Source organism: Cololabis saira, chromosome 21 (assembly GCF_033807715.1).
Source record: "Cololabis saira isolate AMF1-May2022 chromosome 21, fColSai1.1, whole genome shotgun sequence".
Classification (NCBI taxonomy): domain Eukaryota; kingdom Metazoa; phylum Chordata; class Actinopteri; order Beloniformes; family Belonidae; genus Cololabis; species Cololabis saira.
In genome coordinates this window covers 14,405,345-14,427,306 of record NC_084607.1, presented here as the reverse complement: position 1 = coordinate 14,427,306, position 21,962 = coordinate 14,405,345, and the positions used below count along the sequence as shown (strand labels likewise).

The 21,962-nt window shown below is 41.0% G+C and overlaps 2 protein-coding genes across 2 annotated transcripts; one reads left to right on the top strand and one right to left on the bottom strand.

The window, feature by feature from the left end:
* Positions 1-216: 216 nt before the first annotated feature.
* Positions 217-13,495, top strand: LOC133421810 (UNC93-like protein MFSD11). The gene is made up of 13 exons (XM_061711583.1): positions 217-672; positions 1,178-1,233; positions 1,331-1,438; positions 1,514-1,593; positions 3,424-3,520; positions 7,272-7,330; positions 7,512-7,656; positions 8,617-8,666; positions 11,663-11,728; positions 11,818-11,943; positions 12,023-12,197; positions 12,281-12,416; positions 12,827-13,495. Exons 1-13 carry the CDS (start codon positions 583-585, stop codon positions 12,980-12,982), a joined length of 1,344 nt encoding a protein of 447 aa, XP_061567567.1. The 5' UTR covers positions 217-582; the 3' UTR covers positions 12,983-13,495.
* A 560-nt stretch (positions 13,496-14,055) lies between these two features.
* Positions 14,056-21,620, bottom strand: kdm8 (lysine (K)-specific demethylase 8). The gene is made up of 7 exons (XM_061711584.1): positions 19,768-21,620; positions 18,982-19,154; positions 17,217-17,349; positions 17,048-17,113; positions 15,114-15,263; positions 14,918-15,010; positions 14,056-14,831 (listed from the first exon to the last, which is right to left on the bottom strand). The coding sequence occupies exons 1-7, from the start codon at positions 20,209-20,211 to the stop codon at positions 14,667-14,669; spliced, it is 1,224 nt and encodes a 407-aa protein (XP_061567568.1). The 5' UTR covers positions 20,212-21,620; the 3' UTR covers positions 14,056-14,666.
* Positions 21,621-21,962: the final 342 nt, after the last annotated feature.

Below are 21,962 nucleotides of genomic sequence, written 5' to 3'. Positions count from 1 at the left end.
TGTCTTTGAGAAAAAAATGTTAAATAATGGAGTTACAGAAGTTCATAAGTAGGCTCTGTTAATACGGTTAATACCCAATTGTAAAATAAAAAAAACTTTTTTTTTAGGGGGGAAGTTTCTTGGTCTCCTCTGGACGGCAGCAAAGTCAAATCAGTAAACATCACTACAAATTACACGAGACGAAGAACAAGTAGTGGGAGAAGCAGTTGGAAAATTATGACGACAACCGTGACGAGGAAAAAGAAGCCCGAGTGAAAAGGAAAAGAGTGGGAAAAAAAAACAACTAATTAAAGTCACAAGTTCTCATGTGTACTTTGTATGATATAAAGGAAACGTCCTTGTGACAGAGCCGCAGTGTAACTGTGTACATCCCATATTGTCCGGGTTCCTCTCCGGCTGCTATTTACGCATGAAACTGTGACTAAAAAAATCCCAAAGTCAACTTTTAACACCGGAGCGACTTTGTGGAAATGGGCTTCCTCGCGTCCGTATGGGAGTCTCGAGTCTTAGTGGACTAAAAAACAACATTGCCAGCCGCAATATTTACATTTACAATGTATTAGGAGCCCGCAGAAGAGAGACATGGCAGACAGAAGGACGTACAACGTTGTGGTTTTAGGTTTGGGCTTTCTGTTCATCTTCACCGCCTTCACGACCTGCGGGAACGTGGAAGTAAGTCCGCAAAATGCAACAGTCACTCACTACTAGTAGTGGTTTTAACGCTAAAAGTCTCCAAAGTCATCTGAATTGTTTCCCTTTAAGAGCACATTTACACTTCTCTTTTAGTTTAGACTTTAGTTTAATTCATGTAACAGATTTAAGCTCTGAAACACGTGTAAAAGATGAGACTTAAAGATAATATTCTGTTAATCACATCCACATACGTTTGTTATCAGAAAATAAAATATATAAAAAAAAGTACTTATTTTATTTGTACAACTTGAGCATGTTTTAAATAAATACACAAAAGGGAAAGTTATTGCACAGAGGACTCGTGGACGGCAGGAAGCAGGGCGGTCAGGGATGAATGTCAGGCGCATCTCGTGTTTCTGATTTTCTCAAATGGTCAGTGAATTATCGGCCCGGATGAGTGACTTGAGGTCATTAGGCCACTATGACCCACTTTCACAAGTCAAACCCTTCATTTAACAAAGTTTTTTACTTATTTATCTTTCAGCAAACTGTCCTGAAAAGTCTGAAGAATTATACTGTCAATGGGAGCGGTTACCACAGGTATAATCGAAATAATGATAATAACAAACATAGTAATTGACATTTTATGACCTTTTATGCATAATGACAGTTGACTTCCTTTTTGCCTCTGTTACAGTCTTGGGATCATCTATGGGGTCTTTTCATTCTCCAATCTGATTGCACCAACAATTGTCTCAATAATTGGAGCAAAGTGTTCCATGTTTTTGAGTGGACTTCTTTACAGGTAAATGTGGCTTTGCTGATTGCAGAATGGATGCTCTTGCTGAAACGTGTGTCTTATCACCATGTCTGTGTCTAGTGGTTACATTGCAGTGTTCATCATCCCCTCCACATGGTCCTTTTACCTGACCTCCGTGCTCATCGGTTTTGGAGCAGCCTGTAAGTTCCTCTCCCACAAACTGTCTTGTAATATTTCTGTTGTTGGTTCTTTCACTTGTTTTTTTTTCTGTAGTCTGAACAGGTAAGAAAAAACAGAAACATAAAAACAGACAATTAGAACAAATGACGCTCATCTAAAACAACTCACTTTTGGCTCTTTCTTGGTTTCCATCACTCTGTCCTACATCTTTTGATACAGTTTAAAGACATAGTTTTTATTTGACAAAGCAAAGCATCAAATTATTCTATACAAGAGTACAAGATATAAAGGTATAAAAACCGTTTGCTGCAGATGGTTGTTGAAGCCTGTTCATGTTCCATTTCTGTATTACAAATACATTGCTTTCAAAGGTAGCTATTACATCATAAATGGTGATATTTGAAATGAAAAATTAACAGAATTCGAAGAGGTAGCTCCATCCCATTCCTTCCAGTAATCCCTGAGAAAACACACCCCATCATGAACTCTCCCAACTGTCCCGTCTTGGTGGTGATTGGCAGGAGGGTCAAAGACGTATAAGGCCTTTGAGTAGCCCATTTTTAAAATACTTAAAATAAAGATATTTTTGGCCATTTTCCAAACATTTGAAATGTAGTGTACACATACATGTATGTGAAAACTTCAAACAAAGGTATTTTAGTGTTTTTAAACCTTTAAACCGTCATTTGGGGCGACCATTTATCTCAAAATGAATAGGGTGGTCACCCCACATGATATCAAAATGTGACGTATACACTGCAGCAGTTAGAAAGAGGATTTATTTGTAAAGGAGAGAGAGACTACTGACCTGCAGGTTGTCTCTCTGGGACCCTCAGAGTAACTGGCTGATGCAACATCCTCTTTGAGATGATTGTCAATATAAAAGTCCCTCAATTGTATTTTTTTCATGGTCACCCCAGATGATAATTCAGACAATGAACATATTCGGACAAGATTAGTTTGTGTATTATGATTGAAATGTGTGTACAAATGTTCCATAACTTTGTCAATAAATCTAAAACAAGTTTGAAAGTATGCCCAATAGGGCAAGCATTATTTTTAAATTGTTTTAATGTGATTTAAAACCAGTTGTCCAAACAGAAGTCAAGGCCGGACGGTCACCCCACATGATGTTTTCACATTTCAGATGGCAGAAAATGACCAATAACCAACATGTTTAAATAAAATAAGAGTGGGCACATGTAGAAGGAACGTATTAGACATACATGTTATATTTTTTATTCATTTTTATGTTTATTATTAGGTAGAAAGTTCCATCGGACAGAAAAAGTAAGCGTCACGTCTTTGACCCAGGAGCAATGTGCCAATCACCAAGTTTACAGAGACATGGCTTTGTTTGAAGTTTTTTATGATTATTTTTTATATGTATATTTTTAACTGTATAGTAATGAGATGTGCATATAGTGGATGGTGATATTAAGTTGGAAAAAAGTGGTGTAGTCCAGAAATAAGATGTAATTGCTTACCCTGCCTTTAATCATGCATGTATGGCTCCTCATGGGAAGAATGCAATGTTGCTGTAAACAGGTTGTGCCAAATGAGGCATTAAATGGACTCTTTCCAAAGAGCAAGCACCTTCAGCGTGCTTATAAAGGTTACTGAAGACACAGAGAAAGCCCTTTGGGAACTGTTTACTGGAAAAAATATCTCTTTATCCATCTTTCTACAATGCTGCTCCAACTCATTGCACTGTGACAAATTTTTACCATGTCCTTGGGCTTCTTTATGCTTTAATGCATTACTTACCTACACGTATGGATCACTTCTATCTAAATGTGAGCAACTAACTGATTGGATAAAGGTTTTGTGTCTACCTCCCCTTCCTGCAGTGCTCTGGACGGCTCAAGGACACTTCCTGGTGGAAAACTCAGAAGCTTCCACCATCAACAGGAACACTGGGATGTTCTGGGCCCTCCTCCAGTGCAGGTATGCAGCCATTGACTGACACATTTTGCCGTTAGTGCTTATGTAGATGTCTGAGTGGTAGGTTAGATTAGTCTACCTCATGTACTTCCTTTCCATTATTCCATTCAGTTTGATACAGCTACTCCCTTTGATCAAAGCTGATGTAATTGCCTTCCAGCACCAATGCTTGTTCTGTCTCCATTTTAATCTCAACACAATATATTACTCCTTCTTTATTTAAAAAAATACATTTATCAACTCATGTTGCAGCCATTCATTTCTCTGTGAAATCTAAAACCATCAAAGCTTTTTTAAATATAGTGTTTGGAAGGTAAAAGTCTTGGCTTTTTTCATTTCATACATTTGGCCCATTGTTCTAGCAAACTGGCTCGGACAACTAATTTCTATTTGCTAAAATATGCAAATTGAATTAGTATTATAATTACATTGGCTGTCACCTGTGCCAAAGCTCCCAACAGGGCAACGCTAATCTGTCTCCACAGTGATGATCGCTGCCACAGTAAACTTATGACTCAATTCTTCATAGCCTGCACACACGAGCTCCAAGTGCCACTGAAAATCACCGTTATCTGTCATGAACGGCCTCTGCTACCCCTCACTGGGACTCTGGGACAGAACACTGTCTCATCTGACATTTTTGAGTTGAGTTGGATGTGTAATTAAAGACAAAAATAGAGCTGAGGATTTTATTGAACCTGTTTGTTATGAACCACAAAAGGCTGAAAGAAGCATCCTCAAAGCAAACGTGGGGAATATTATGTGCAGAAAGTCATTTCGATTCGGTCTAAAATTGACCCAGTTCATATTTTCCACTTATCAACAATATTTCTGAATTTCTGAATTGGCGCACCACCGTTTAACACTAATTGTCCAAATGGGAATACTTCAGTTAAAAGGTCACAATTTTTAAGCTTTGAAAGGCCAAGAGCGGTTTGATCTAGAGGGGTATACTCCGAGGGTGTTATATGGTAAAACCTCAATGAATCTTAATCATCGCAGACTCCGGAGGTTTTAGTGATGAATTTTAAGTTGTTTTTTTTTCTTTTCTGATTGCGTCAGCGTCATTTGAGAGAAAGAAAAAGTCATTCTCTCATTCCCTTACTCCCTAGAGTCGTAGAAAGTACCGTTAAAAAAAAAAAAAATTCTGTAAATCTTCCTGTTTCTGCAGGTCCAGTATCAATCAAACGTGTGGACACACCTGCCCGTTTCTTTTTCATTATAAGTTGATTATAGATTTGTGATAGGCACCATACAGGGCGTAAAAGTCGATAATAGAACTCAGTTAATTAAATTAAAGAAAACTGTTATAATTGCTTTGCTTGTTTAGTGAGGAAAACTACCCAGCATGACCTTTTTGCTGCGATTCAGTTCAATAAAAGATTAGGTTGTCCGTTTGAATTTGCTGTTGGCAGAATTTATTTTTGCACGAATGATAGGGAGCCGCCCTGGTCAAGATGAATTGTAACAGGCCCAAGCTATGATACCGCCACCACGTTTCACAGATGGTATAAGGCTCTTGCAATACAAAAATACAGAGGTATATTCTTTTTTTTTTTTTGAGCTACACTCATTTGAAACAGAAAGCTCCATGTTTGCGTCATCCCTCCACAAACCAGTTTTTTTCAACAGCCCTCTGGCTTTCTCACATAATTTTAAGCAAACTGCCGATGGGTAGTAATGAGAGGAGCTGCTGTCTCCTTGCAACTCTCCCATGATCTCCATTTTTCTTTGTCACAGTTGACAGTAGTCGATAAGGACTATTTTTAATAACGGCTATACATAGACGTGTTATTGTGACATTTTAGCTAATGCTACTGAGCTGTTGCAGTGGGCGGGAATAATCTCTTTTCCCAGACCTTGTTTCAGCAGATCTGAAGAAGCCTCCACCACAAGACACTCGTCTGATTTATCATTACGTAGAGCGTATACACTGTTTTCAGTACAATACAATTCACTTTATTGACATTATGTTGTGACACTTTTGCAACATTTTTCTTTGTACAATCAGCTTGATAAACTACCAAACAATCCCCAACATCAGGTTTTCGGCGAGGGAGAAGCTCCTCAGTGTCCTGATGGCATTAATGTTCTTCACACACACGTTAATGCAGCCCATCATGGCATTGGTGTCATCTTCACGTATCCTCACATCCCAGTTTGTGGCCTCAAACTACCACTTCAGGTTTTCTTCAGCTTTCTGTGACCACCTCTTCACGGTGCTTTTGGCCGCAAGTTGCCGCTGAACAATGGTTGTGTGGGTGGAGGTGAGGAGTGCCAGATTTTGATCTGCTTTTAACGGAGGAGGGGAACAGGAGCTGCATGCATCATTTGAACAAAACACACCCACCAACATAATACTGTAAGCCCAGAGACTAGAGCCCGGGTAGCCGTACCCAGTCACTTTGGGAAAATTCTCTCTCGTGAAATGGCTCTGGCACCCCTGCCGTGCACAGCCGGCTCCTCCAGTACAGAATCGTACAAAAACAATCGCAATAAGGCAGGGGCGGGTTGTTTGAGATGACTCCTACGTGGGTGTCCAAGAGCCGATGTCCAAAGGACCGTGATGGGTGCAGAATTGCTAATATCACCTCAGATCAACAGGCCTTTCTCGTAAAAACCAATATCGGTCATTAACCTTCCTTACTACTCCACTGCACACCATTTTAGTTGACTTTTGTGGATTTAAAATAGGCAGGGTACAAAGATCCAAGCCCCTGTGATGGCACCTGTATATTTAGTGTTTTTAAGGCTCTTTTTCATCTTACTGCACAGCATGATGTTGCAATGAGTGGAAGGAGCAGGCCTGGATGCTGTGCAGCAACCTTCTAATGGGAGTGAATTTGCAGCATCTCTTAGTACAGTTCATAGCACAAAAAGCCAGATTATCTTCTTCTTTAAAAAAAAAAAAAAGGAAGCTCTTATTCTCAGCTCAAAAGTCAAAATGCTAGGCTGTAAGTAGCTAAAGAAAAGACCGGCGATTTTGAATTTGTGACTTCATAATTTTACCTGATGCAGCATAGAACCTGCTTTTGGAGACATCTGCAAACATGCAAAATGTGTTGCATCTCATTGTACAGGGACAACAAAGCGTTTTCTCCCTGGTGGTCAATCATGGAAGTGCAGCTTCTCTCACTTCCTTATTGAAATCCACCTGGAAAACCGGACGTTGCCCCTTGGTTGATGCTAGTCTGGTTGTTGCTCTTCCCGCGTCCCAGCCATCATTTTTCTTTGAATACTTGTAATGCCTATCACATGCACTTTCTTCTGCATCCGTTGGGACCGTCCTCTGGAAACCAAAATTGAATCCAGAGGATCAAAACTAATTATTTGAATGGAGTCATTAAATACAGTGATTCTAGTTTTAGGTTTAAATTAATTGCGCATGTTAATGCTTCAAAAAAGCATTTACCAACAAGTAATGACGCATTTTCATTGATAAATGAATGAAAAAGGGGAAATAAATGTTAGTGCTGCAGAGACTGCTGCAGTGATTTCACTTGTGAGACGCTGACGCAGAAATAAGATGATGGACAGTGAAAACATTAATGCATATGGAGTGATTTGTGTGCATTAGTGTAACCATTTGGGTTGTATCAGATTTAAAAGTCACCCAAGTGAATAGTGGAATACATTTAAATTTGTGTAACATTAATGGTCACGAAACCCACCGACACTGGAAATATAAGGTTTCCCCTTGAGCAGGTCCATATGTGCTGGCTTTGAGTCTGAAATGCTTTCTTTTTATTTTCAGCATGCTGTTTGGGAATCTTTACATTTATTTTGGCTGGAATGGCAGCTCAGAAATTTCAGGTAGGTTCACACTTCAGTAATTATTGCCATGACAATAAAGTATAAAGTGTACAATGCGAGTAAAATATAATCAAATAGGATTACATGAGTGACTGGTTATCCAGAATATGCCCTGGCTTAATGGTCCTAATATATCTGGTGCCTTTTAATTTAGCAGTTTATTTTAATCTCCCGCTCTCAGACATCAGCCGGAGAAACATTTTTCTTTTCCTGTTGGTCGCCTCCGTCCTCGGCACACTCAGCTTCCTGGCGTTGAGAAAGAGCCATCATGAAGAAGAGATGCTCTCTGAAGAGGAGGGGCAGCCGCTGCTCTCGGCTCGTACCAAGTAAAGGACCGTCCTTAAGATAATTACACCTTTCTCACTGTAGTCTTATAAAATCATGCACAACATCTAAAAATGTCAACGCAACCACTCAGAAAGGACACTTAGGGGCATGAACAAAGGAATATATTAAAGCTAATGTGAACAAAAAGAACAAAAAACAATGCTAAAAAGATGATTTTTTTTGGCCCAAATAACTCACCTTGGACTCTGTGAGCATTTTTCAAAATGACCTAATACTGTAGTTTGACAGGAGTTTTAAAGTATTCTTGCCCTTCACAGAATGACACTGAGCATTTTTCTCTAGATCAGGGCAGTTTTACCAGAATCAAGCTTAATCACAGCACTTTCCACAAGTAGGGTGCAATCAGGCAGATCTGGGGCGGCGGGGACGGCACTGTCTTCCAGAGTGACATGAACGGCCCTCAGCGTTTTATCACGCGTATTTGAATTTGTATAAATATGGACAAAGTTGCAGACAAATGAGGAGATGGAGGGGGGGGGGGGGGAGAAGTGTAGCAAAGACAACTGAAAGTCATAGGGAAAGTACATGGCTCCAAAAAATTATTATTGGATACAAAAGAGCTTTGTGAAATAAAACATGATGAGACTGAAATCAGTGGATTACATAGAAATCCTGTTAGCATGCTCACTGGAACAAAACATATTCTCTCCGTCTGTTTCTTGCTGCCTTGTGGCAGCAGATTGTGTCAGAAACCGCGTTCGGAATATTTGCCAGATACGACTATTTGATCTTTTGCTTCTTGGCCGAGTTTGAGACAAAACATCGACACCAGCAGAATAACAAGAACTCCTGCGGAGAGGAACCCTCCCTCCCTTTGATTTGTAAATGACTTCACATTTTTGGTTTTACTCAGTAGAAGCCACAGTGTGTGCGGTTTATTTCTATTGATGGATCTGACTGTTGCTGGAGTTAATATTGATGTCATTTCTCTTGTTTAGGTACAAGAACAGAGCAAACACGGCTCTGCAGGATACCAAGTCAGAATTCAGTAAGTTTGATATGTGCTTTGAGACGCCTCACAGTCTGGTAATGACATGCTTTGTCGAAATCATACTTGGGATTTGTCCATTTTTATTCATCCATTATATAGATGAAGAAAACCGTAGGTGCAAGCTGAATCCATTACATATACTAGGCAACTGAGGATAAGGGTGAAGAATGGTAATGGTCCCTGGCAGTCGGTACCTTGAAGAGTTCACACCCAAATGACTGTGTGAGAGTGTGTAAGACGGAGAACAAGCTCTGCGTTGGCTTAAACACTGTAGAGTAGGAAATGTTATTTGAATTTGCTTTAATGGGTGACTGTTTCTGGTGTAAAGGCTTTTAAGTGGTCAACAAGAATGCAAAGGCATGCAAATGGTGTCCACTTACCCTAAAATATTACAACACACAGTCTCTACGTCACATCCCCCTATCGGGTGAAAACAAACCCCGTAGAAACGGTGGCAGGTTGCAAACACCAGCGGTATCCTGACTTAAAGCTGTTGCATAGTGTTTTGCTTCTCAAATGATAGAAAAGGAAGAAAAAAAAATCCTCATTTGCAGTTTTGTTTACTTTCTCAAGCAGAGATGGGCGGTCTTATTTAAGACATTTATACTAGCCAACCTCTCCACAGTTGAATCGACTGTTACCAGAGTTCCATAGGTTGTTTTATCCAAAATATATAATCAGTGCACAAAGATGTGAGATCTGAGATGTTGCATTTCCATAATGTCCCTGCCCCTTTTTGGATTAAAACAACTCACTGAATTTGACCTCCCAATACAGCTATCGGGTACAGTAAACGTATAAAACAAAACTACAGTGTAGCTTTTATGGCTATATGGAGCCCCATGATGGGCCGTATGCCTATCACGCAAACTATTATATAAAGTCATTGCTAAACAAAAATCTCCAATATTACTTATTAAACAAATCGGATATTAAAGTTTATGTACAATCCCACCAAGTGAACTATCGATGTTGGGATTACTTTACTTTTTGAATCTCCAGGCGTTTAATTACTGTACTACTGCCACCATTTTTTTAATACCGTTTTCTTGTGATGTTGCACATTTTGTTTACTTTGAGGAAAAAAAACTACTTTTTTTGTTAAGTTATATATAAACGTAATACAGCATCTTTTAGACAAGCTGTCAGTTGGTTTTCCACAAGGGGTTTTACAGCGTTTTCCATCCTAAGGAGGGGGACTTACTGTTTGTTATTTATATATGCAGTCATTTAAAAAAAAAAATACAGTTCACGCTCTTTAAATCCTGATCACTTATATACCAGGATTTATAAAAACCCATTTGTTCTAACCAGATCTTAAAATTAATTGAAGACAACCTCTGATAACAACTCGTGACAACAAAAGTAACTGATGACTGATGAAGTCATGCAGCGTGGGCAGGATTATACGTTTATCCCAGGTGAACTCTCACATGGACGCAAACTCAAAGCCAGCGATTGAATATCAGGGGTGCAGAGATGCTCCTTCGCCCTCAGATGTCTAGGATAACATATCCGCACCACTAGCAGTTGTCATGGCAGCGCTAAGTGTGCCATCGATCTTAAAGGAGGCCCAGACTCTGGAAGAGGGAGGAGGAGCCACCGCCACCCACTCCACCCTCCCGCACCAACAGACCCCTGAGAAAAGCAATTTCCCTGGTGTTTTACAACTTAATCTATTTGATATTTTTGTCACAGACCTTTCAGTAAAACCCCGGAAAGTCAACTTGTGAATAAAGCGCATAACACAGTACGCCTCCTCTGACAAGCCCTGCTGGTCTGGCTGCTCGCCCTCTGTCTCTATCTCCTTGTCGAGTCTAAAAGCCAGATAGATGAGTCGCAGTCCAGAATATGTTCCCCCGACGTGTCTTGGTGAAACTTATAATCCTTAATTCCCTTCAGCCCTCGTATGTCTTCATCAGCGCTCCAAGCTCTTCCATTTTATGAGCCAGTAATCTTGCATCCTCCATGAAAATTGACAAAAGGGATTTTTTTTTTCAGATTTAATTCATCCCAATGTCTCCTCCTCAACCCGTTTCTCTTTGAGATCTTACTCTGGGCATTGTGGCCTTCAGAAAGCTCAAATAGCTGTTCCAGTTGGCAACAGTTGGCATGGTTACTTATCATAACAGACGTTAAAAACTGCAATAATTATAACAGCTAATAGTTACTGTTCTGTCCTGACTAAAGTGGTGAACAAACACACTGGTGTGCATTGTCCTGAGCTAAGTGCCGCTAGCGTGGCGGGAACTGACACATGCAGCATGATAATACAGAGCTTTCTTCATCACAGAATCAGATATGAAACTACCAGAAAAAGCACAAGGACTCCACTAACACATTTTTCTGTTCTAGTGTTCATTTGCATTACATCTCACAACTTTTACTCTGCAACTAGCCGGCAGTCACAGGCAGGTTTTTTTTGTTTTTTTTTTTCTTCGAGGGAAATTCGCTTTCATGTGGATAAAAAATCTTGCGGCATCACAACAGAGCGATGCCTGAGTTTATCAAAGATTATCTCTCCGTTTGTCAGCTGGAAACCGTGATGCACCTGCTGCAGCCCTCAGTGCTGCCCCGAGTTGTTTGGACCCTCAGATTGCTCTTTGTCTCGTGTGTAACTTGTGTGCGCGCAGGCCTGCGCACGGCTGCCTTAAAGATATCAGATTTTTCAAAAGACTCGTGTCAAGAAAGGGCATCAATGCATATATAAACAAACCTGGTGGGACTCCTGCTTTAAAATGAGAATTTCTCCGGCAGCGCGAGCCCAGGTTTCTCCTGGGTGCTCTTCTATCTGCATTTAAATGTGGCTTTTTGGCTTAGTGCAAAATAGTATTTCCCATATTCTTCCAGTGCTGAAATTTAATTGTCAGAGGGAATTAGGGCTTTTATGTCTGCATTTTAATCTGAGCTCAACACGGAGGTAAAGACGGATTCTTAGCCCAGAAAAAGAAAAAAAGGTTCTTATCAAGTGTGTTGCATCTTTTCCCTATCAGAAACCATCCTGCAGCTGCTGAAGACTAAAACAATAATGCTCCTCAGTCCCTGCATGGCATACAGCGGTAAGACGAGTCGACTAACGTGGTAACATTTTCCAACTTCCAGTAAAAGAGCAGCAGCTACAGCACACAACCCCCTCCTTGCTTTCCAGGCCTGGAGCTGTGTTTCTACAGCGGCGTGTACGGAACGTGTATCGGAGCAACCACGCACTTTGGAGAAGCTGCTAAAGGCTTGATTGGGATCTCTGGGATTGTGGTAGGGCTCGGAGAGATTGTAGGTGGGTTTACTTTCGTCCGTGCAGGTGATTTAAAGGAAAGTATTTGAATTCATACGGAGGATGCTCTCTCTCCCGGCAGGTGGAGGCTTGTTCGGGCTGCTGTGCAAGAACAGCCGTTTCAGGCGAACCTCTGTGGTGTTTCTGGGAATGATTGTCCATTTCATTGCTTCCTATTTGATCTTCCTCAACATCCCGGATGATGCACCGGTTGTCTATGAAACCACCACCCAAAAGAGTCCATATCTGACTCCAAGGTCAGTCTTCTCTCTGATTACTGAGCCTGCCCGGTCCTGATTCCCGTCATGCCTAAGTAAGAACTTTATTTTTCCTCTCTCAGCGTATCCATTGCACTGCTGTGCAGCTTCCTGCTCGGACTCGGTGATAGTTGTTTCAACACCCAGCTCTACAGCATCCTCGGCAATGTTTATGCCGAACAAAGCACACCTGCTTTTGCCATCTTCAAATTCATCCAGGTAATCCTCAGCTGCCTGTCCTCAGACATTGTTAGCGGAAACGAGCAAATCTCAAAACCCTGTCCAGTCGGGCGTGAAATAAATTCACCCGGAGCCTCATTAAAAAGGAGGGTGACAGAAAGGTGCATCTTTTCTTTGCTGTAAACCCTACTCCCAAGAAACTGTGGTTTTAGTTTCATCAGTTATAAAAAAAAAAATAGACTTTTGTGTACTGAATACCAGTCTGAGTACAAGAACTATAAACCTACAGCTCCATTTTTGATGGAGGTGGATGCAAAATAGTCCACTTCTGGTAGTAAATGTGCAATTGTTAATCTGTGTACATGATAGAATATTTAGAATATTGGATTTTAACCATAGCAATCTCTTTGTCTTGTTAATCAAAGTGTAATTTCTGTGCCCCTTGCTAGTCCGTTTGTGCAGCCGTGGCGTTCTTCTACAGCGGTTATCTCCTGCTAACGTGGCAGCTCCTGCTGATGGTCATCCTGGGTTTCACCGGGACCCTCTGCTTCTTCGTGGTGGAGAGGATGCAGGACTTCTTTGTGGAGGATATGCCGGAAGATTAGGAAGAACGGGTTCCCATTTCAGCTTTGATTGTTTTCTGGGGCCGACGCTCTTTGGAAAGTGGAGCCATCAGAACAAGCCTTCGTGACCACGAAGCGGTAAAGGTCTTGTAGAGACTGAGCTCAGAATAGTTGCCAGAACCGATGTGTTGCCTGGAACCAAGATGCTTATTAGGTGGTTATCAAGGCACATGCATCAAGCTTTCCAGACTATCCTTATCGCTGAGCTTTACACGGTGATCATTAATCCTTAACCTCATTTCCACACCACAGAAGCACTAGACGTGGCCTGACTTTGTAGGTTTACATAATAACCCCCGGTTTATCATTTATTTGCAGCTGTTCCAACTCAGATTTGTCATTATGATAGAACAATTATTTTATTAATTTTAAAACATCTAATTTTGTTTAACATTTTAAGCAGGTATAAGCTTAAATACTAATTCATGCCTGACAATCACTACTCTTCTTTGTTTTCGTACATTTTTCATACTGATGTTAATGTTTTCTGTATTTTTTCTGGATCTTTGAAGAATAAAGATTTATGCATTTTCAACCCACTGAGTCACTTCTTGTTTAAACTTGGCCTTGTCAAAACGTGTAAGTTCAGCTGTCATAACATCATCAACTTAACTACTGGATCATATATGGACGGATAATATATAAGTTACTAACCAAAATAGAGGGAACATGAAAGCGCTCGCAGTAAAAGAGGCTGAAGCCCAGAGTGTCACTGGTCTTTGTGCACTAATTATGTTATAATGACAGTGAGCAGGTTTGTGGATGTTTGTGGGAGTCAATTGTGCTGCTAAGTTGATATCAACGAAACACTGAAGGCCTAATGAAAGCATACAGCACCTACCCTCGGAATTGAATCCCGGCAGCATTTCTGCCATTGCTTCAGAGAGATAACCTTGTAAAGGAGAGTATCTAGGTTGAGATAAATCTTTCACTCGAGCACTGGCATGTTTAATGCATGAACTATCTTCACCGACACATCAAATATGTGGAAAAACAGGGGATGTAGGCTCACATCTTTAAATGTTAAAAAACCTTCACCCGTGTCGCACTTTGCAAACATTTTAATGTATTTTTGAGCATTTTGAATAATGCAGATACGCTGGCTACAAACAAATATTTCTGTTTTCCTTCTTTATTGAGCTTTTGCACTTCAGCGTTCCTATAAGTACAACTTTAACCAACTGTTCATTTAGTAAAGAAGTTGTTCAAAACGTGGATATCGGCCCCGATCCTCTTTATTTCATTACATCTTCACATTCTAGTCGTAATGAGCAGGCTTGGTTAAAACCTACTGGCAGGATTCACAGCTCGAGCCTGAAATGTGCCGTTGTCTGTCATCTCGCACTGTGCTCGGGGCACGAGTCGAACCCCAGTGAGGATGCTTTCATTTCCAAGCCCGTCTACATCCAGGGGATTCATTTAATTTAATTATACTCATCTGTGACCTGCTTGATTGCTTACTCGCTTGTCAGTTTATAACCCGCCTGCTACCACATTTCTATAGTTGTAGCTCACTTGGTGATTAAATCGTTCAGATCAAAGGTTTGTGTCATCAGCAGCTGTTTTAGCAATAACAATAATTAACTTTACAATAGCTTCAAATCTGTTCCGCCCCCCCCCACTGGAGTAGAAAGTCAGTTTGATATGCTTTATTATGAACCTCCAATCACGACCACCAGAAGCTGACAGAGAAGCTGACGTCTAGGGATCGGACATAATGCCAGTGTTTGACAGGGATGAACAGCACGTCTCCCGGTTGCAACACACATTCGAGATGCGGAGCCTTGGAAAACTCCGGGAAGCGCTCGGCGTCTGGATTCTCCACCTCCACCTGCGAGGGGGAGAATTCAGGAATGTAAAACAGTGGATTTATTTGAAGGTTCAACACGCGCGCTCACTGTGGACTGTCAATCCCACCTGACTGGTGTTGTGAAGAAGCTGCGACTGGTGAGGATAGAGCTTGTCTGTGTCCTCGGGGGAATACAGGCGAATGTATTTGCTTCCAACCACCTGACAGCGATGCAAATGGAATCCCAAGCGGTTTACAGACTGCGATCAAACGGCACTCGTTTCGACAGCAACTCAATTCATGACGCGGTGTTGTTGTAGTCACCTGGGCTAGGAAGTTCTGCTGAGGGTCTTGGTGAAGAGGAGATACAGTACCGGCGGGTCCAAACCATGCATTTATAGTAATGTCGTCTTCATCGCCTTCACCAAGACAGCAGTAGTCTGGAATGCAGATGTCTTCCTTTAGCTCTGGTATCTACAGAAACAGAAAAACATAACAAAAAAAAATATTTTTCATTAAAAAGGTTATTATTTCATTACGCCAGTATTTCCAAGCAAGTACATATTAAAATAATATAATAAAGCTTATTAGATGGTGAAGTGTTCACTTGTTAGGAACCAAAGAGATTTGAATCAAAGCAAAATTGCAGGAAAATGAAAAATGAATGTTAAAACTCTGAGTAATCGACCAACCCCAAAAATAAAATGCTATTTTAAGTCTCCAACAACACTCAAAAATGTAATTACACTCAAGCGATAGTGTGAATAAGCTCAGACAAACCAAAGTAGTTTCAACTACAAGGACTGTTTACAAAGGCTTCTATTTCTGATGTCTGTCACCTTGTAACAAGTTGACCACCAAATGCTGCACAAACTACGATCGATGCATACGTAAGTGGAGGGTTCATGGCCTCTGCTTCCATAAAACTGGATCAGCACAATCATTTACACCCAATAGGCAGCAAACGCCATAAACTTTCCTTCTTTTCTTGCGTTTCGCTGCAGATGCGTTTGTCGTCCTCACTCAAAACTGCTTTGATTCAAGTCGTTTTGGTCCCTAATGTAAGTTTTTGCTCTTTATCATCCACAGGGTTGTTTTAACTCAGAATGCTCTTGTAATTATCCCAAATAAAACATGATTTCTTTAAGAAAAGTTGCTGTTTTTTTAGTATGCCTACATTTGTTTTTTCAGAGTAGCAAATACTGGATAGATTGCCATGAGGTTTAGTGTTTTTTTCCCCCCAGAGGACGAACCAACCTGAGAAACTGAGACTGAGCATACATTTACGGAGTCACAAGCACTTTTCATGCGTTTTAAATTATATTTTTTAAGCGCCACTCCACAGTTTAGGAATGCAACCATCAGCAGCTTCTCACAGCTCTAAACTGAATCATCGCAACATCTGCAGCTCAACGTTCATTCAGGGTCACATTTACAGTTCAAGATAATAATTCTATATTTTGTTTGTCAGGTAACAGTTTTGAGTTCATGTATTCAAACATCTGCTCATTATTGCGTACATAATAAGAATCATATCATCATCAATAATAATGATAAAAGTTAGGATCTTCTTTTCTTTTCTGAGAGTTGCATAACATCAAGTCTCCAATTCATAAACAAACCGCTAATTTAGGAAGTCAGTTTCTTTCTCCTCAAGACCGACAACAGTAAACTTTGAGAATGGTATCGTCATCCTTTAGTAAAGTTCAATCCAGTTACTCCTTTAACATCTAACACAGAATTAGAGTTATAAATGCATGTAGTTTAAAGAGCACATGTTTTGCTAATTTAAGTGATTTATAGAATTTTATCTCGAGGCTCCACTCAGTTAGCGTTAGATGTTTAATGTTCAGGGACGGCTCATTTCACACCCTCAGTACGAGGCTGCAGAGATCAGACATCCAGCTGCAGCTGAAAGGCCCACACTTTTGGCTCAGAGGATTTTTCAGATTTTGGTTTTGTTTGTTTTTTCATTCTTTACGCTATCCTAAATGAATGGCAAGGTGGGAATTATATGAATGTTTCATTTACAAAAAGGAGGAAAATCTAGTGATATACTTTTGAATGCCTGCTGAGGAAGGTTTTCTGGGAGTGAAAAGATCTCCTTTTGATGTTTACTTTGTTTTGGTTTTGTTTAATTGAGTCTGGAGACATTTTACAAGCTAGATAACTCATTGCAAACATGAGAAAACACCTCGTAATGCTAACCTTGATAATGCTTTAATCATGCAATATCAGAAGCACAAAAACAACTGAACCTGATCAAAAAGCTGGTGCTGAGCAAGATAACCCACGGCTTTCACCCCATCCTGGGAGGTTTGGCTCTGCAAATTAAAAAATCTAAATATTAGAATTCAAACAGCTTTTCATTTTTTTTTTTACTCATGATACGAATCCAAGTTCAGGACTTAATAAGGGTGCACTTACTTTATTCAAAATGTACCTGTCGATGAAGTCGCTGACGGTGAGCAGCGTTTGCGACCAGTCCTCGTCTGTGTACCTGGATCCCACTTCAACGGGAACGGTCCGGCATCCGGCCACAGATCTCAGGTAGTCTATGCTTTGCAGGTGGAGACAACTGTTAGCACAATTCCAACGATAAACACGGCCACCGAGGAGCTGAGAGCAGGGCTCAAAAACCTGTTAAACGAGCGCTTCTGGACGTGACTCGGATGTGAGCGGTGCATTACACGTCAGAGTGAACGTCCGTCTCTCGGGAGAGGGACGAGAGCCAAGGCTGCTCTCAAATGATATGTTAGATTACTTTTAGAACTAGCCTGCAATCAACTTTGATTCCAACTCTGATGCACCATTCGGTTTTTTTTCCAGTTCCGATCCGATTCTGATATAAACCTCCAGTTAACTAATCTGGGCTCTTTTTTACCTAAAATATTATCATCATTATTATCATATTTTTTTGTTGGTATCTTGGGTCAGGTTACACGGAGCTTTACTGAAAAGAGCAAAAAAGAAAAAGAAAAAAAAAGAAGAGCTTATTTCCCTCCAAGCAGAAGCTGAATCGATCCCCGGGCCCATTAGCGCCAAAGTGTCCTTGCCCAGGACACTGAACCCCACGTTGCCCCCCGCGGCCCCCACTGGCCCCCACTGGCCCAGACACTGAGGGAGTCACAGGCCAGAGATCTGGCAGCACCTGGGTGAATGGGGAAGGTTGTGTCAGGAAGGACATGCGACATATAAGCGATGCCAAATCAATGCAGAACACAGCGATCGGCTGCGACGACCCAGAAGACAGAAAGACTGAGTGAATCGTTTTGCATTCAATTTAAACTTATTCTAAAAGGAATTTATTTAAACTTAAAGGGTAGCAACAACAACCACAATGTTTTAAAATTGAGTACTTTTACAATAATAGAATATCGTACAGTATTTAGAATAAAAAGTACAAAAAATGCTGGAAAAAGATGTCCGATTAGTTCATTATGGCAGTTCCTCAGGCCAAATCCCCAGAAGACAGGTGATCAATGAGATGATCAGTAAAAGTGGCTTTGTCGGACACTGAGCTGCCTCCACATGGTGACAATTAGGCAGAACTACTTCATATGAAAGTAGATGACTGTTAATTCTGGCAGGGTAGGAATGAGTAACTAGCTTGTCTAAGTTTGTTTTCCCCATTTCCACTTATGTTTGTAATCCATGTGTCAGTTTATCCCATCAGGTATCAGTATCTGGCATAAATAGCAACGGTGGCACCAATCAAAAAATCCAATTCAAATTAAAATCTACAAATTTGTACCCTTTCACCCACCCTAATTCATTTATCCCGCTCAGATGGCACATGCTGTTTTGAATTTATTGTTTAAAGTCTAAAGTTTTGATCAGTTTTATATCAGTTGTCTGGAGGAACATATCTGAATCGGATCTCGCGGATAGCTGCATCTCTGGTTTCCCGTCTTCTACGCTGGACGATGGCGCTCGTCGGTCCTCACAAATATATGAAATCAGTCTGATAACAAGACTGGATTAAACATAAGTGGGGCAATTTCACAAAGCCTGAGACAAATGTTAGCTTTACAAAACTCATTTTGCTAGAACAAACACCTTCTAAAGTGGCTTTTATTTCTTTTAACCAATGGACATAGTGACGTCCTCTTCAGAAACACAGAAGACGACAGTGATGGGCAATACAAGACACCATATGCAGTCTAAGCGAGCAGATTGGTGGAAGACAAACCTCCAGGGGTGTTTGTTGAAGGCGGGCCAGTGGCTGATGACTCCCTCTAAAATCACTGGTTTGAGGGGGAGAAGGTAGTTTGTTTTGAAGCTTTCTAGGGAAGGACACTTAATCCTGGGAACTGCCATCTCTTCTCTGATTGCAGGAACAGAGGGACTTGCGATCTTTGGCCTCTGTTGACGAAGTCAGAGCGAGAGGAGAAAATAACGCTTCAGTTCAAGTGTTTGGGATAATAAACAGAAAAACAAGGCGTGCGACCAGATTTCTTCATAAGAGAGGTGAAAGAGTTGATGAATCAAGCGCTCATATGATTAAACAACAGTTGTTTTAATTTTGAGTGCGTCTGGAGCAAAACAAGATATCTAAATGGCAAGAAATGTCATGTATTGATGCAGGAATGTGCAGCTGCCATTATTGCCTTCTTTATCCTTTTTTATTCAACTAAATGGGACACAGACAATAAGCAGAAAATACAAAACAATCACAGGCTGTTTCAACAGCTTTCAAGTCTGATCCAGAAATATCCGTCCAACCCTGGTTTAAACAAAGTGATCTGACCTTTGAGAATACAGTGCACTTTATCTTCAGTGACATCTGATGAGGTAAAACAGGATGAAGGGCAAAACAGTAAATACCATTATAAAACTTCCCAACAGTTTCTTTTAAACTGCTCTCAGCCGTGAAAGTCACTGACTAACAGTGACTGTTGCGTTTAAAAGGTAAAATCCGCGATGAGTAAATCAACTTAAAAAAAACAAGTGTAATTTAAATAAAGAGACTACTGACCTTAGCCTCCACACCCTCGTCGGCCCCGGTTTTTCTTATTTCCCTCTGCAGAATCCGGACGACAACCTGAAGTATATTATCCATGATGGCGGCACCCATGAGCAAACCCATGTCACACGTCTTGACGGCCTGCAGGATCTCGTCCTCCGATGGGCCGTCTCGACACAGCGCGGCCACTTTGAACAGGCAGCCGTAGGAGTAAACCCGCCTCCACTCTTTGTCTACATGGCGCCACGTTCCCGTGTTGAGTTTCTCCCATGAGATGTCCAGAATGATCTGAGCACTGAGCACTGGGCTGGTGCTCGCCGTGTGGCTGTACAGCTGCTGCCGGGCCCATCTCAGCATTTCCACCACACTTGACTCCACTTTGTCACTGAACTGGAGTGGAAACTGTTCTTCGTGAGAAGGCAGAGCGGCAGAGATTTTCGACCACAGTGAAGCCATCGATGAGACGAAGGACCTTTCTGTGTACTGTGGGATTGAGGATGAAGATGAATAAAAAGCCCCACGCTACTTCAGATTGTAGCCATGATGATAAGGAACCTCTAATTGAAGCTAAATATACATTCCCACTGTTTGGACGCTGCCTAACTTGGAACAGTTTGCTGATATTTTCAGAGGCAAAGGCTGGAATGTAATCACTTGTCTGCTAAACTGGTCTTATGCCCATCGATGTAACAATCTGCTGCAACCACCCTCCCTCAATACACACATGCACGGGACAATTGTTTGTTTCCCCGCTAACAGCCTCTCTGCTGCAGGCAAACAGATATATACACCTAATTTCCATATTGGCAAACACAGGTGAGGACATCCTGAGCCAAAGCTATGCGTGGGACACATGCACGATGACGGCGGTCCATCACACAGTTTCTGGAGCTGGAGCTCTGCCTCCGCGTGACTCCGTCCATGTTTGGATGCTCTGTGTTGCTGGAGATCCTGCCAAAGTGAGAGGCGGCCAACTTTGAGCACCTGATTCATTTGCGTACAGAAACGCAGTTGTGTGTTTCACAGAGGCAGACTCAACTCCACAAATATGAATAGTTTTATTTAACAAGCCACATGCCTAAAGTATGCCATGACTCTAAAGTTCCCTCCAGCAGTTCTCAGATTATTTTTTTTAAATAGCCGGATGAGATATTTGCACAAAACAAAAAGCATAAACTCAGTATTCACTTTGGATGTTTGGAGAGTTACCTCATCTAATATCCTCTCAATAAAGCATTTGACTCAAAAACTCAAGCTGAAAATGTTCAACTTGACTTTAACCAAAATTAATATTTAAGCAAAAAAGTTTCAGAAAACTTGAAATGTAGACAAATAACTACCTTTGTGTATGAAATCAAATAATCACTTCATGGAGGCAAAAACGTGAACCAACAGAAGTGTTGGACCACTTTTAGCTTTTTTTTTTTTTTAAACAAGCACATGCTGTGGCATCCTTCCAACAAGCTCATGCAATGTCACTTCATTTATTTCCATCCCGAGCTGCGCTCATTTTTGCCAAGTTCTTGTTCTCGTGGTGTGAGTTAAACTGCTTCACCAATCCATCCCAGAGATTCTCAGTGAGGTTAAAATGTAACCTCACTGATTCTATTTCAAAACAGATACGTGGATGCTGATTTTAATTTGGAGCCAAATCATGTGTGAAAGTCACGACCATGCTCTCTGACACTCTTAATAATGTGCCATTTCTGCACCACCTTTACTCGACGTTCCTGTGTTGAGTGAATTGCACAGAAGTGGAAAGATATAACATTAAAACAACCATCCTATACTACCAGACATGTTCAACCACAGCAGTCAGAGAGGCAGAGGTTGACTGGTGTATGATTTCTTAATTTTTAATTGTAGAATTAAACATTAATACATCATACTGAGGGTTCTACACTGGCCAAACCAAATTACAAACTCTGTCACTCCATTGAGGCCAGCACTAGTGTATATCTGAAGCGAGCAGCACAGAGCTGTAAAAGCTGATTTCATAGCATGAAAAAGGGTGGTTGTCCAGGACAGTGTGTCTGTCTCTGCTTCCTAAAACAAGCTCGATCAGAGCTGTAAAACCATGGCTGAAATGAGAGCTGTTGCATCTCTTACATAGGCATTTAATTAAGACCTTAGTTCATAATGTCAACAAAAAAGGGGAAACATATCTCATATTGCCTGCACAACTGTTTAGTTTCAAAACCCTGACT

What these genes read in the sequence shown, in the direction of transcription:
- LOC133421810 (XM_061711583.1), top strand. Translation starts at nt 583, where the DNA reads ATGGCAGACAGAAGGACGTACAACGTTGTGGTTTTAGGTTTGGGCTTT. An exon ending in CATCGGTTTTGGAGCAGCCT is followed by an intron (nt 1,594 to 3,423) that starts GTAAGTTCCTCT and finishes CCCTTCCTGCAG; the next exon opens with TGCTCTGGACGGCTCAAGGA. An exon ending in AGGGCTCGGAGAGATTGTAG is followed by an intron (nt 11,944 to 12,022) that starts GTGGGTTTACTT and finishes CTCTCCCGGCAG; the next exon opens with GTGGAGGCTTGTTCGGGCTG.
- kdm8 (XM_061711584.1), bottom strand. Translation starts at nt 20,211, where the DNA reads ATGGCTTCACTGTGGTCGAAAATCTCTGCCGCTCTGCCTTCTCACGAA. An exon ending in ACAGGTACATTTTGAATAAA is followed by an intron (nt 17,114 to 17,216) that starts GTAAGTGCACCC and finishes TTTAATTTGCAG; the next exon opens with AGCCAAACCTCCCAGGATGG. An exon ending in AGCACCAGCTTTTTGATCAG is followed by an intron (nt 15,264 to 17,047) that starts GTTCAGTTGTTT and finishes CTGTTTCTGTAG; the next exon opens with ATACCAGAGCTAAAGGAAGA.